Genomic DNA, 13402 nt, shown 5'->3' on the forward strand with positions numbered 1-13402 from the left:
TGCTTTCTCCGTGTGCAACACCTTGTTACAAGAGAAAGCTTCTGTTCTTGGTCTATGCTGGGGGTGGCGACTGCTCCCTTTTCGTGTGAGCTACGGGGGCCCCGCTAAGGGCACGGCACCGGGGTTAGACATCCGCATGCTGACGTAAGCGAATACATGGCTGCGTGCTGACATAATCGCGTCTTTTTCTTGCTTTTTTCAGGCGGCGTTGTGTTTTGATTGCAGCAGAGCACGTCAGGGACGAGATTTAGAGAAGCAGGGGCACAAGAAGAGTAGGCTCAGAAGAAAGAGGACGGATAAAACAGACACTGGACAGGCCATTGGACAGTTAGACAGCATGGCAGATAGTAGCAAGACACAGGCGACATCTGGGGATGCAGTGGTGGCAGTGGGGTCGGCAGGCGGGGCCCCGTTTGAAGCGGCAGGGCCGGACACAGATATAGGCACGGGATCGAGAACGCAGGAGGAGAAGGAGATCATCCAGCAACTGTCACTCAAGCTCCTACAGCAGACGGAGGTGACGAACTCTCTGCAGCAGCGCATTGCGGAGAGCAACCGACAGCTGAGCCAGCAGAAACAGCTGCTTTTGCAGGCCCGGAAGGAGAAGCACGATGCGGATCTGGAGGTGACACGGCTCTCCACGGAGGTGGAGAGCATCACGCAGGAGCTTTTCGAGCAGGCAAACAGCCAGGTGCGGGAGGCGAATGTGGGCGCATACAACATCAGGCAGATGAACGAGCGGCTCTCGAACACGATCAAGGAGAAGGACACGACGATCGAGATTCTCCAGTCCGAGTTGACGAAGTTGAAAAACGTGATTTCGGAAATGGAGGCCGGGAGCCAGTCGGCGGAGGATCTTGTGAGCAGGACGCAAGGCAACGATTTGCCTGCGCTGTCGGCGCAGCAGACTGCCCAAGAGGACTCTAAGCTCCCAACGTGCGCCGCCTTTGCGTCGAAGGCGCTGTCCCAGCTCAACCAGAAACAGATCTACACACCCATCTACAACCAGTTGCGATTTGACTTGCCGGCGTACACCCTTTTTAGCGAGTCCCTGCTGCCACACGCGTCGCTGGCGTCGAGCTCCGCTGCGTCCGAACTGGCGGCACACCTGCACCGGCCTTCCGTTTCTGCGTCGTCGTCGTCGTCGTCGGTGGCAACGTTTGACATCAAAACCACCAAGTTCTTCCTCAAGCTTATCGACGAGTTAGACGAGGACTTGAGGCTTGAGAAGGCCCCCTCGCTCCAAACTTTCAAGCTGCGCTGGAACAGAAAGACGTTCTTGCTCGAGTTGATCGACAAGCTCGTGACCATCGAACCCTTGAGTGCAGCCACTGAGGTCTGGAAACGCCAGACATTACAGAAGTACGTGCCAGTCACAACACCGTCCACCCCGAAAATACCGCTGCCAGACTCCACGACTTCGGACTCTTCGCTTCCTGTGTTATCCAGACATGCTACTTCAGCCACACCGACAACATCATCGTACGACCCGACGCTCTTCAAGCTAGCGTCCAACGCTGCAACACCTGCATCTAAGCCCGAAGGAGTGGCGCCTTTAGCCTTGGTAGCGCCTTGCGGTCTCTGCGGCGAGAAAAGACGGGATATGAACTTTTCTAGGCTTTACCATATTCGCATATCGTCGCCATCTTCTTCTTCGACCACAAGCACGACCACAAGCACGACCACAGTACAAAATTCGTCGTTGTCAGACTCCCCAACCAAGGCTGACTACCCTCTGTGTATCAATTGTGCCAACAAATACCGCGCAGTGGTAGAGCTTCTTAAGTTTGTGAGTGCAATCCACCCAAGCAACGTCAAAGAGGGCGAGGAATTTGACGACTACCTCAGAACTACGTGGGCAAAGATTGTGGAACTCAAAGCACGGGTGTGGTTTGCCGTGAATATAGGAATCTGGAGTGACAAAGAGACCTACGGACTCGTTTACGGATGGCAGAACGACTGGTTCACAGATCATGTGGTTCCCGAAAGCAAGGTTGTGAAAAACAGGGAGAACGAGGATTCTTCAAGGGAGCAAGAAGCAAAGACATCAACCATAGACAACAACAATGATGCGACGACCCCTGATGCTAACTCAGTTGCAAAAGGTTGGAATGGATGGTCCGGGGTGATTGCTAAACCCGTTGGACACAAGAACGTGGATGTTGGTGTCGGTGTCGGCGTCGATTCTGGTTCTGGTCCCAACGCAGATGCTTCTAGAACGAGAAACTTCTCCAATGTGACCGACCGGGACGTATCGCTGGTTGCCACAGAAACGGAAGTGGAAGCGAAGGACACCGATGAGGACGAGCTGACTTTTCAGGACGCCTCTGACGGAAGAAAGAAACCAGCAGCAGCAGCTGTAGCGGCGACTACGGTGCTTTGCAAACCGGTGGTGGCCCCAGAAAAGGACGCTCACGACCCACAAGAGACGGAGTAAAAATGTCTTGTAAGGGAACCATTCATGTAGCCAGCTGTATCTAGTAAAAACCCAAACGCAAACAAAAAAACAGATAGGAAAAAGTTTGGCGCCGCGCTGAACCGAAGTAAGCATTTTTATTCTGGTCCGTTTTCTGTTGTCGGCACAAAAGGAAAAGCAGGAATGGTGTTTCTTTCCACCAAGACTAGGCAAAAGGCGTGCCGCTTTTTGGTTGGAACGCATACAGAGGACAATGTCAAACCAAGTCTACTCATCTAAGTCGTTACTGGACGCAATTGGCTCAGAGGCGAGGAAAAGCGCCGACAGAAAAGCAAGCGAACCTACCGAAGAAATCGAAAACGACGGTGGCTCATTCTTGTTAGCAAACACATTTGCCCACGTTCCGAAACCTGAGCAAGAGGGAAATAACTCAAACGAGGTCTCTAAAGAACCATTGAAGGATAATGAAACCAAAGGCAAGGATATCGGAAAAGAGGATATTGTAGGGAAAGGCAAACTAACCGGATCCGATGTGGAGTCTGTAACGAGTGGCATCGTCATGAACACAAGTGAGGAGAAAGACCGGACCAAAGAAAGTAAGACAATTCAGTTGTTACCACTTCTCAATCCATCCAACCTCCTTTCCTCACACGATCTCTTACTTAGTGCATTTTACGAAGAGCACAAGTATGAACTCGTGGAACAGCGGAAACTTACAATGCGTGTAATAACGTGGAACTTGAATCAAATGAAACCACCAAGTCTCAGCTCGTTAGCCGGCAAAAGCGGACGAGAATGGGCTGCATTTTTCTATGCTGGAGATGCAACAGTTAACGAATACAACAAGGAAGGATTGGCAGATATATATGCGATTAATTTCCAAGAGACAATATCCTTGAAATCTTTCACGAAGTCCAACGGAGTGATAGATGAATGGGTAACTTTTCTACTGGCAGTTTTGAATGCTATTTCTTCAGACTCCTACTCGCTTGTTCACAAAACAGGTCTTTTGGGTTTAACCTCTATCCTCATTGCTAAAAGCAATCTCACAGCCGATAATTCCGACGATACTGACGGCCACATACATGATATCAGAGAAAATACATTGGGGCTAGGATATTTGAGGTGGGCAAACAAAGGATGTATTTCTTTACGATTTAGAGTCGGAGGCTTGAGCTTAGGAGTGGGTGAGTACAAAAGTCGGTTCATTGCTGCTACCGATGATGCGTCCTATACATACAAGTTCAGCGAGCTGGATGAAACTGCTGGGAAGATTCCGGGATTAGAGATTCAAGTCTTAAATGTACATCTTGTGCATGGAGAGGACAGCTCACAAATTCAACAAAGGTGGGATTCGTGGGCTAAGATTGAGAGTAAGATAGGATTAGACGATAGAACTGTCAAATTGGCCCTGGATTCAAGCAAAATGGAAGTTAAAGACGCTGCACAGAAAAGAGTGGAGATGAAATTGCAGCAGAAATTGCACAAGGAAAGTAATTTGGATGCTGATAATTATGAACACCGAATGGACAAAGAAATGAAGGCTTTGAATTTGAACAATGACGCGATAAGGACGTCATCTGTGCCTATTACTTTTTCAGCTACTGAACTCAAAAAGTTTGATGGGATCTTCAGTTCTGTAGATATTAAAAATCTCAAATATGTTACTGAAGCCCAAAAGGCTCTCGTGGTATGTGGAGATACCAATTATAGACTTTCTCTACCTACAGAAGCCACTTCAAATTTGCAAAAAGTCATACACGAGCTCATCAAAAATGGACGGTGGAACGATCTGATACAACACGACCAGCTTTCGAGAGAAATTAGTCTGAAAAAGATTTTTGTTGGTTTCAAAGAGCCAGAAATCCATTTTGCACCAACTTTCAAAGTTAAAAATGATTGCATCGGCAATTGGATAATTACTCCTCCATCATCCTCTTCATCTTCATCTCCAGAATTGGTTGTGAAACCTAATACTAGTACTAGTAAGCTCAAGAGAAGACCAGTTCCAGTTCCAGCCTCCCCATCAGGTGATTCGGCTCCATCTGTCGAGCCAATTCCATTCTATGTTCCGCTTTACGATACCAAAAGACTGCCGGCTTATACTGATCGTATCCTTTATGTTCCACGCCCTTATTTTAACGTTATAGAAGGAACATATACTTCCACAGGTAATAGCGGTTCAGATCATTTGCCAGTGGCGTCAACCTATGAATTTGAAGCACCTTTGATTGATTACAACAAACTACATGTTCTAAGAGGAAAATTTACAGAAGCGTGGGATGCAGTCATTAATCAAATGAAATTTATAGAGGTGAACAATAAAGTCACCATTAACCATTCAATGGAAAGTATGAAAGCTCAGTACAACTGGCAGACACTGGCACCTTGTATTTCTGAAACGGTATCAACTGATGGTGGTAATGTTGCATTTTCCGCTATTGTTGGTGAAACTATATATATTATCATCAATATCGAAAATGTTGTGGATGAGTCTTTCAATATCTATGTCAAAGAGCAGACCAGCGGAGGTTGGTTCGGTACTAAGATTGGTGTTAATTGCCAACAAGTACAAAGTTACAACAAAACAGAATTTCCATTAAGAAATTTTTCACCATCATGTAATATTGAATCTCATTCTAAAGGTGAAATTATTTTTTCTTTGGTTCCGACAAATTCTGGTTTACTGGAAAGAATGTTTGTCACAGAAATTCCAGAATACTCTCTTTGCCCTGCGTATAGAAAATTCATCGCACTAACTATTAATGTTGAAGATATATTCGGGATATCTTTTGAAAACATTACACCTCAACAATTTGAAAATTTAACTCGATGCTTTGACTTTGTGTGTAGCGAGCCTATTAAAGGGCTGCTTGAACGTATGGAAGATCTAGGGTCAAGTGGAGATCTTAATTCAGCAGATTGGGAGTTAGTGAGAGAGATCTCACTTTGGAAGTTCTCCCCAGAAAAATATAAACAACAAAATATTGATGGCGTTGAAGCCGTGAAAAGGAGAGAACCTGAAAAATTTAACTTAGGTTCGAAAACTGTTATGTCTGTCATATACATTTGGCTCAAGTCTCAAAGCTCTAGTTTCAATACTGACTCTCCTAGAGGTAAAGTCATATTTGGTAAAGTTATCAAACTAGTAAAGCATTTGAAGCTAGATGCAGAGGATGGATATTCTTGGTTTGGGTGGCTATTTGGCAATGAGTACGAACTAGGAGATTATCTAGAGCGTGACTTTGATGTCAAGGTACAGTTATAATTTCGACAGACCCTCAAGTCTGTCATGCATATAGAGAAATATTTATAGATTACATGCCTCAAAAAAAGTTACTACGGTGAAACGTATGCACCATTGTGAAATGATTTCACGAAAGTGTTTAGCAAAGTGTCTTTAAGTCATAAAATCGGTAATAATATGTGACTAACTGAAAATTACATTATGAAGTTTTTCAAAATCTTTAAAACTAGAGGTAGTAGATGATTTTTTTGTCTTGGACACCATCGGAAACTACTGCAATCAAGGATTCAAATGAGCGTTCACAGATAGATGAATCTTTACTCAAAATATATCCATCAACGGACTTGAAAGCCTGAGAAAACTAGCAAAAAACTTTTAATGAATTGATTTTTTTTGCCAAATGCCTTTGCACTCAATACAAACCAAGAAGGTTAAGCTCATACTACCATAACGTCTAGTAGTCTGTTGCATTCAAAGATATCGCCACTAGCAATATCTAGGACTTTAAAATCGTAAATGTTAAACATTCCTCTTTCGACACTAATCAGCTCAAGTTCACATTCATAAAGATTGCCATACTCTAAACTTACACGTAAATTGTTTGTTAAACTTACCAGTCCTGCTCTATTAAACTTGTAATAAAAACTGCGAACTAACTGGTTATTTGTGAAAAGAGGTACAATATCCTGCTTATTTGAGGACTGTATTGGTATTGGAGGTACAGTTTTTTCGTACTCTTTTTTGATCGAGTTCTGAACATACAAGATCAAATCCATTTTTTCTGAGGACTTGTTTAATAACTGAATTTTCCATCTGAATTTCTCCCCGAGTTTCACTCTCGTTGGCCCGCTGACTGTAATAACCAATCCCCTTTGGAAACTTTGAGAAGAGTTTCCCGACCATAGTTGGCTCAAAGATAAATTGGAGCCCGACTTTAGTCGCATACTGGAGTAACGTTTCCCACCTAGCCCACTGTTCCCACTGACTGTGCTGGTGCCACGAAGTGGAGGAGTCGAAATACTTCCCGTAGTGACTGAGTTTACAGACGCTGAGCGGAGAGGCTGCAATTTGGGCATGCTTGGATTGCTTACCAGGTTACTGTAAGATCTGAGTTTTGCCAATTTAACTGGTGGTAACAAAGACTGCTGCTGAAATCTTTTACTTCCATTGTTCAATGTTCCCAAGTTAGGGTTGCTGTGATTCGATGGTAAACTATGATTGGATAAGTCTAGATTGGACGTCCATTTTGTTGTTATATGTTTGTGGCCGTCCACTATTGCGTTGATGACAACCGAAAGAGGTTTGATAGAAGTTTCATCATCATGCGAAACGTGGTAAGCAATCGTAAGAACTGAGTTCTTGGTTAATTCAATGGGATACTTCATTGGAGTGCAGGAAATGATATCACAATTTATGCAATCCACACCAATTGAATTTATTTGTAAGGAGGTCATCATGTCATCAACTGTCTTTGATGAGCTTAAGTCAAGCCACGCTAATGTTTTCTCTGTTTTGTAAGATTTCAACGCCATCTTATACAATGACGCAATGTTTATGCTAATTGAAGCTCTAAGAGTATTACTGTTTCTTTCACTGTTATATGTAGTGGTACTGTCTAATGTCTTTATATCGTCCCCTGCATCTATATCCGGTGTGGCTATGCAATTGTCGTTTAAGAGATCAACTCCTGCTATTTGTATCAGGTTCACTTCCTCAAATGGTTTTAATAAGTCGTTGTTTCGTAAGATTTCTCTTTCGTATACAGCAATCAGTTCAATGTTAGTCAAATTTCGTCCAGGGACGACACTGAACTTAAACTTCCAAATTTGGCATCCGTTATCCGAGTACTCAGCTTTCTCTAGTATATGAGTAGAGCTCTGTCTTTGGCGCTTGTTGCCTTGTGATCCACTTTTGTCCATTTCGTATACAACATCAACACTCAGCACGCCCTGCACATTTTTTCCCAAAGGTACCACTATAAATACCTCCACGTTCTCATCAAAATATGCAATTGGCTTCTGTGCTGTTGATTCGAGTAACTCCAGCAACCTCACACAGTCATTTGCATCATCTGCACCGTTGTTCTGTAGACATGGTGCTGAGATTGGCGAGTCAGGAGCATATATTCGCATGAGGCCTGATGACATTATAGTATTATCTTGGTTGTTCGCCAATGTAAATATCCAGGCCTACTGTCTGGTGCTTGCTGAAAATAACATAAGGGTTTGCTATATACAGCAATAGTTGCTTTACCAAAGACAAATCAGCATACAGAATAGAATCAGACAGATCACCTCTCGAGGAAGCGATGAAAAAAACGAAAACCTTAAAACGAGACACAAACATTCTTAAGCGTGATACACAACTCTGGACGTCTGAGATGGGTATTCACCCTTATGGGCTTAAAGAACCTGACAAGTGAGAATTCACCTTTTTTGTGTGAACATTTTGCTACAACTTTGTTGCCATTAGTGAGTAAATCCATTTTTTAAGCACATGTAGACGGACAAACTGGTCGTGAATGCATGTTGAACTTTCGATGTGTGTTCCTATCAGATAGGCCACAGCGGCACAATCCTTAGTCTGTTGGTTAAGGTTTCTGACTTTTGTCTTCTCAGAAGGAAAAGTTGATGCCATATTTCTGTAGCTCAACTTCTTGTAAATTTGCATTCTCAGGTTGGTCAGATCACCTTCAGCAAGCATTGGGTTATTTTCGCATATCAAAAGAGTGATGCAGAGTTTGATGAATGTTCTACCTAAGGCCCCATTCTGCTTTGATCTCGATAACTTTTTCATAATTTTTGGTGTATTAGGACCTCTTCTATGGTTCGTAATAGGTGCTTTCAAACTTTTGGTTGATTGTCTGTCACTAAGGCTCCAAGAATATTGGGCTGCTTCTTTTCTCTGTTTCAGTGTTGAATGGACTAACTGGGCGAACCATCTAATAACAGTTTCCCAATCATCGAAAAGTTCGGCTGATTCAGTTCTCGTTTTGCTTTCTTCAATTTCTCCTAACAATCTGTGTGCCCAACAGCCCAAATATGCTTCAAAAGCATCTGCATTGATCTTACTACTTGCGCCAAATTCAATATTTGAGTTGATTAGGTCGGATAACTGAGTGATTCTGGCCCATTTTGCGGCTGTTTTGTTCGAGTTCAAATCATTCCGCAGGTGGTTCATTATATTCCCATTTTTTTTGATCAAAGCAAGGTCGACTAAAAACCCTAAAAATGCATCACCCAAAAAATTCCAATCTGTTGTAGTTTCTACCTATTCTGCTATCCACAGAACGATGTGTTAATGCCAGTTGTAGCATGTGTACTTGTGGTAAAAATGGCAGGCCACATTGATGTCCCTTTGTTTTAAACATGTTGCTTTTCTGGAGTCCATGTTTGGGTCTTTGTAACTTCACGTCTTATTTTAAAACTAATCATGGGCGTAAGGTTGGTTTAGACAGTTTATTTTATACCTGTCAATGTTTCCAAGCTATAACGCAAAACAAAGAATTCAAATGACTTGTCACTGCAGCATGCATAACGTGAGGAGATTTATATACTAGTCATTCATTACTTCAAGAGCGTAACATTCTCGACCGTAAGTTACTTTATATCGACATACATCGATGCTGCAAAATCAATATATAAATTATCGAAAACATTAAATACTTTCATTAATACAAATATGGCTAATTGTGATGGGAGCAGTTTCTATCAGAGACAGTATACTCGGCTCAAATTGTAACCCACTTTCTAGTTTTGTTATCTGTCAGAAAAGTAGGAGTGATCATTAGGACTATGATTGTCGAAATAGTTGAAATTGAATTCACAAATCCTGCTTCTATAACTTTACTTTGCACCAATAAAGTATCGATTGTAAAAACCTAGTAGCTTGAATCTAACACACGTGGGTCGGTAATCTTGGAATGTCTAAATTTCCTGTGTTTATTTCTGGCTTCTTTCAACATATCATCGTAATAAATGGATTTGACAAATGACTCGCATTCATTCCAGCCCAGAAGAAACAGTTCACGCATTCCTTTGTCTGATGAATTAAGGTAGTGCGTTGCAACAAGGTAACCAAGAAACTGTTTGATAATTGCTGCGTTGGGTCCAAATCCTAGTTTTTTTTTGTTTTTGTTGAACAAGCTATAGAGTAACGAATATGAAGGCTGATCAAGATACTTTCCGGTGAGGCCTATAATTTTAGAATCTTTCATTCGTGAGTCTCTCAAGTTTGCCAAATCTTTGACTGTGTAGTCTGTAAGATTATCACTGTAAATTTTGGTCAAAAAGTACTTCAAAGTGGTATTTCCTAATACTTGTAACCTTTCTAAACTGAATCGTCGCTCGTAGTCGTCTGGTTCTGCATTGAATAAGTCAGTAAGGTCTTTCATCCGGTTATTGCGTAATTGTGTAATCTTACGCAAGGGATCTATCGTATCACCACAAATTATCTCGATCTCACATCCTCTTTCATTGGTACTAGAAGCATACAAATCAGCAAAGTCCATGAATTTGTCTTTGGATTTTTCTAACATAAAACATGTCGTCTTATTCCATGCTTCCCATACATTGCTCGTGCGCTTATCAAAATACGTTGTGGTTCCAGCCTCCAACGCTATTCCACCAAAATATGCCTCAAACACGTCGGCGTGTCGTTTGGAACCTTGAGGAATACTTTTTGTACCTTTCAATAAACCAATCTGTCTTGAGAGATCTCCGAGGTGCTTATTGCTAAGGAGATCCCGCATCATTTCAACCAAAAGCTTTTTTTGAAGATTAGGGAACCTTTCAAACAAGAGAACGGTTATAACAAATTCCAGATATGCATCACCAAGAAACTCTAGCTTTTTGAACCTTCCACTTTGATTGGAAGTAATCACTGTTTTGAAGATGCTGTTACTGGTTATGGTTGGCATTGTAATCTGCCTGGAAGAGTTGAGTTCATCTTTGACCCCAAAATTATTCAAGCACGAGGGTGTGTGTATCAGTTCGTAATCTTCATCGTTCGATGTCCACCTCGAATACCTCTTGCAAAAGATATTCACTAGGGTAGTATTCCAGCATATCGGTATCGTTTTATTCAGCATTCTGCATCATCCGGCTTTGGTGTTTGTTCTTCTCTCAAGCTGACAGTTCAATGAATAAGTTGGTAAGATCACACACAGCCCAGTCGGGCGCGATTTTTACTTGAAGATTGGTCCCAATAGACTGACAACTGCTGAGTCTTCACCATTTCGGACTAGACTAGTATTGAAACCGACCCAATCCAGCACATAATTATAATTACAATGTATTTTACAGATATTATTTCCTATTCACGTTTATTCTTGATTTGAAGAACCTCTCCCGGATATGAAAGCAAGTTCTTTTCCCTCACTCCTCCCATAGATAATGCCGAGTACGGCTCATCCATTTCCATCAGAACTCCAGATGATGCAGATGATCTGCGATTCTCATTATTCACCATTGGTGAAACATGTTCTTCACCACAACTTGTGTCGATGGCTAGATTATCAGGCGCCATTGTGTATGATAGTGACCTTGTATGTTTTTTCTTTGCATGTGAGAATAGGCTGCCATCATACGATGGTTTCTTCTGCATGTTTCTCAACGATTCGAATGAATGATCAGGCCTCAACGCCGATGCTTCTCTATGCTTCGAGACTGAAACTTCAAATTTAAAGCTTTTCTTTGGTTTGGGTGCCCTTTGCTTAGTGTATAAGTTGACCCTGCTAGAGAATGGACTGATGTTTTCGTTGGCTCTCAACTTTTCACTTACAGTGATAGTTTCACCCCTTCGGCGATTTTTAGCCTCAAAAGTAACAGGTTGACTTTTTGGGATACCAATGGGTTTAGTTCCCTTCTGAGGTGATGATTCACAAGATAAAGAAGCCTCTTTTGGAATTCGTCTAGTGTTACTTCTAGACTCAAAAACCACACGTGAACGTAATACACTGATGTATTTATCCATTGCAAACTCCACAGTATACTGATCTTTTATCATCGAAAGTTTTGGCCAAGTTGCTCGTGCACCTTCTAGGATGCATTTCCATATGAATGTGGGAGTTGGGTTGACTAAAGTCTTTGACTGATCTCCCATTGCCAGCTCGGGCAAGATGGTTATATCGCCACAATATGATTGGGTCATCATTTGCTTCAACTTTGTGGCTAAGTTGCTCATTATGCCCAATTCGTTCAAAATATCACAATAATGAGAAAGTTCTAGTGAAAGTATCCCTGAAAGTTTGAACAGCAACAATTTCAGGTTCCATATGACTCCACTTCTATCCAAGTCCCTGCATTCGGATGAAAGTTTTACTAGGGGTGAGATGTGGGGGTTCACTTGACAAGCAATGGTATGATTCACATTAAACATCTCTGATAGCCTTGAGATTGGTAAATCTGAGTTCAAAGATCCGTCTACAAATTTGAGCAACGGATTTGACCATTCATTGATTTCACCGGTTTCAATGTTTTTCTCGAAAATCGTAGATGATGCAAACACAATGGGCAATGAACAACTTGCGCAAACAGCGGACCAAATCAACACATTAGGAGCAGTTAAATAGTTCAACAAGGTTGGTTGGTCGTGTATAGTAGCGGAAGAGACAGTTATATTGAGAATCCGCCCGGTTTTGTTGTAGGCTTCTCTGAATGTGATATTTCCTAGGAAACCTTTCATTGTTTGTTGTAAATATTTGCTGTCGAACCAAACTCCATACTTCAATAGTCTTGAAAGATGAGTGTAAAAGGTGTCACGATCGGTCTCCACGTTGAAAACTTCAAATGTGTTATCAAACAAGCTCGATAAAATTTGTTTAATTTCATCACTTGTTTTTGAACACATTATTGAACTCACAATGGAACCACAACTGGAACCGGACACTATTTTCGGGAAGAGGTCTTTTTCTAGCAATGTTGAAAACACTCCTATTCCAATAAGGCCGAACGTACCCCCTCCACTCATGGTGATGGCACCTCGGCCATAGTTCCTTTTGGATTCAAGTAACACTTCTAGGATATACTCGTCATTGATAGGGCAATCCTCCGACACTAAACATTCCATGCATTTAACACATTCCTCAATGTATTCTGATATGAGCTTCTTTGTTCCTACGTGTGATTTCTTATATAGCATTTCGTTGTTTATGCCTGCGAAGTCTCTTTTCCAGCATGTTCTAACTGCGTACAATATTTGATGGTAGTCTTTATTGGCTCTGAATTCCTTCAATTTAGAGAGCTGAGTAGCCACTGCTTTGTAATCGTACAAGTCTGACTCGGTAACATCTTTCCATGAATCATTACCTTCAAGTACATCCAACCTTAAGCTGGCGTCTAGCCAGTCATCGTACGTCAAAGCTTCTGCTTGTGTCTGATGAAGTTCATCTATAACCGACTCTATTGGGTCCGAAGAACCTCTTGTGACCAGTCTTTTCAAGAAGCTGAATATGCCTCCAATCTGGCCGTACTGTGTTGAAGGATGAGCGTCAGAAAAATTGGCCCGTTTATCTTCGGTTAGTTCCACATCTATCTTGCCTATATTACGCAAGAGAATTTCAGCTGTAATGTTGTCAAACGGATTGCTGTGCAAGTACGACAAGTCGTATGCAGTCACCTTTTCCGAGAACGACATGTGTTATCTTGTGTGGGGTATATGGGGGTATATGTGTTTGATCCCAATAACCTCCAGCAGCCTTCTCTTCCTTCTATAGGATGGGAGAAATAAGTTTAATGGCC

General features: G+C 42.1%; 6 protein-coding genes across 6 annotated transcripts; 2 read left to right on the forward strand and 4 right to left on the reverse strand.

The window, feature by feature from the left end:
• Position 1: 1 nt before the first annotated feature.
• On the forward strand, positions 2 to 2581 carry PICMEDRAFT_18287 (hypothetical protein). Its single transcript, XM_019161932.1, has one exon. It carries the CDS (start codon positions 338 to 340, stop codon positions 2435 to 2437), a length of 2100 nt encoding a protein of 699 aa, XP_019015485.1. The 5' UTR covers positions 2 to 337; the 3' UTR covers positions 2438 to 2581.
• Positions 2582 to 2626: 45 nt separating this feature from the next.
• PICMEDRAFT_18288 (hypothetical protein) lies at positions 2627 to 5802 on the forward strand. The gene has a single exon (XM_019161933.1). It carries the CDS (start codon positions 2670 to 2672, stop codon positions 5682 to 5684), a length of 3015 nt encoding a protein of 1004 aa, XP_019015486.1. The 5' UTR covers positions 2627 to 2669; the 3' UTR covers positions 5685 to 5802.
• Positions 5803 to 6100: 298 nt separating this feature from the next.
• Positions 6101 to 7810, reverse strand: PICMEDRAFT_74620 (hypothetical protein; the record flags this gene model as incomplete). Its single annotated transcript, XM_019164824.1, has 1 exon — positions 6101 to 7810. The coding sequence occupies one exon, from the start codon at positions 7808 to 7810 to the stop codon at positions 6101 to 6103; it is 1710 nt and encodes a 569-aa protein (XP_019015487.1).
• A 292-nt stretch (positions 7811 to 8102) lies between these two features.
• PICMEDRAFT_18291 (hypothetical protein) lies at positions 8103 to 8382 on the reverse strand. Its single transcript, XM_019161934.1, has one exon. The coding sequence runs from the start codon at positions 8364 to 8366 to the stop codon at positions 8115 to 8117; it is 252 nt and encodes an 83-aa protein (XP_019015488.1). The 5' UTR covers positions 8367 to 8382; the 3' UTR covers positions 8103 to 8114.
• Positions 8383 to 9543: 1161 nt separating this feature from the next.
• PICMEDRAFT_13579 (hypothetical protein) lies at positions 9544 to 10581 on the reverse strand (the record flags this gene model as incomplete). Its single annotated transcript, XM_019160081.1, has 1 exon — positions 9544 to 10581. The coding sequence occupies one exon, from the start codon at positions 10579 to 10581 to the stop codon at positions 9544 to 9546; it is 1038 nt and encodes a 345-aa protein (XP_019015489.1).
• A 1013-nt stretch (positions 10582 to 11594) lies between these two features.
• Positions 11595 to 13052, reverse strand: PICMEDRAFT_19674 (hypothetical protein; the record flags this gene model as incomplete). Its single annotated transcript, XM_019162135.1, has 1 exon — positions 11595 to 13052. A coding segment is annotated over one exon (1458 nt), but the record flags the coding sequence as incomplete, so codon positions are not given.
• Between the last annotated feature and the right edge of the window lie 350 nt (positions 13053 to 13402).

This window comes from Pichia membranifaciens (genome assembly GCF_001661235.1).
Source record: "Pichia membranifaciens NRRL Y-2026 unplaced genomic scaffold PICMEscaffold_7, whole genome shotgun sequence".
NCBI classification, from domain to species: Eukaryota; Fungi; Ascomycota; class Pichiomycetes; order Pichiales; family Pichiaceae; genus Pichia; species Pichia membranifaciens.

Coding starts and splice junctions, on each gene's coding strand:
- PICMEDRAFT_18287 (XM_019161932.1), top strand. CDS start 338: ATGGCAGATAGTAGCAAGACACAGGCGACATCTGGGGATGCAGTGGTG.
- PICMEDRAFT_18288 (XM_019161933.1), top strand. CDS start 2,670: ATGTCAAACCAAGTCTACTCATCTAAGTCGTTACTGGACGCAATTGGC.
- PICMEDRAFT_18291 (XM_019161934.1), bottom strand. CDS start 8,366: ATGCTTGCTGAAGGTGATCTGACCAACCTGAGAATGCAAATTTACAAG.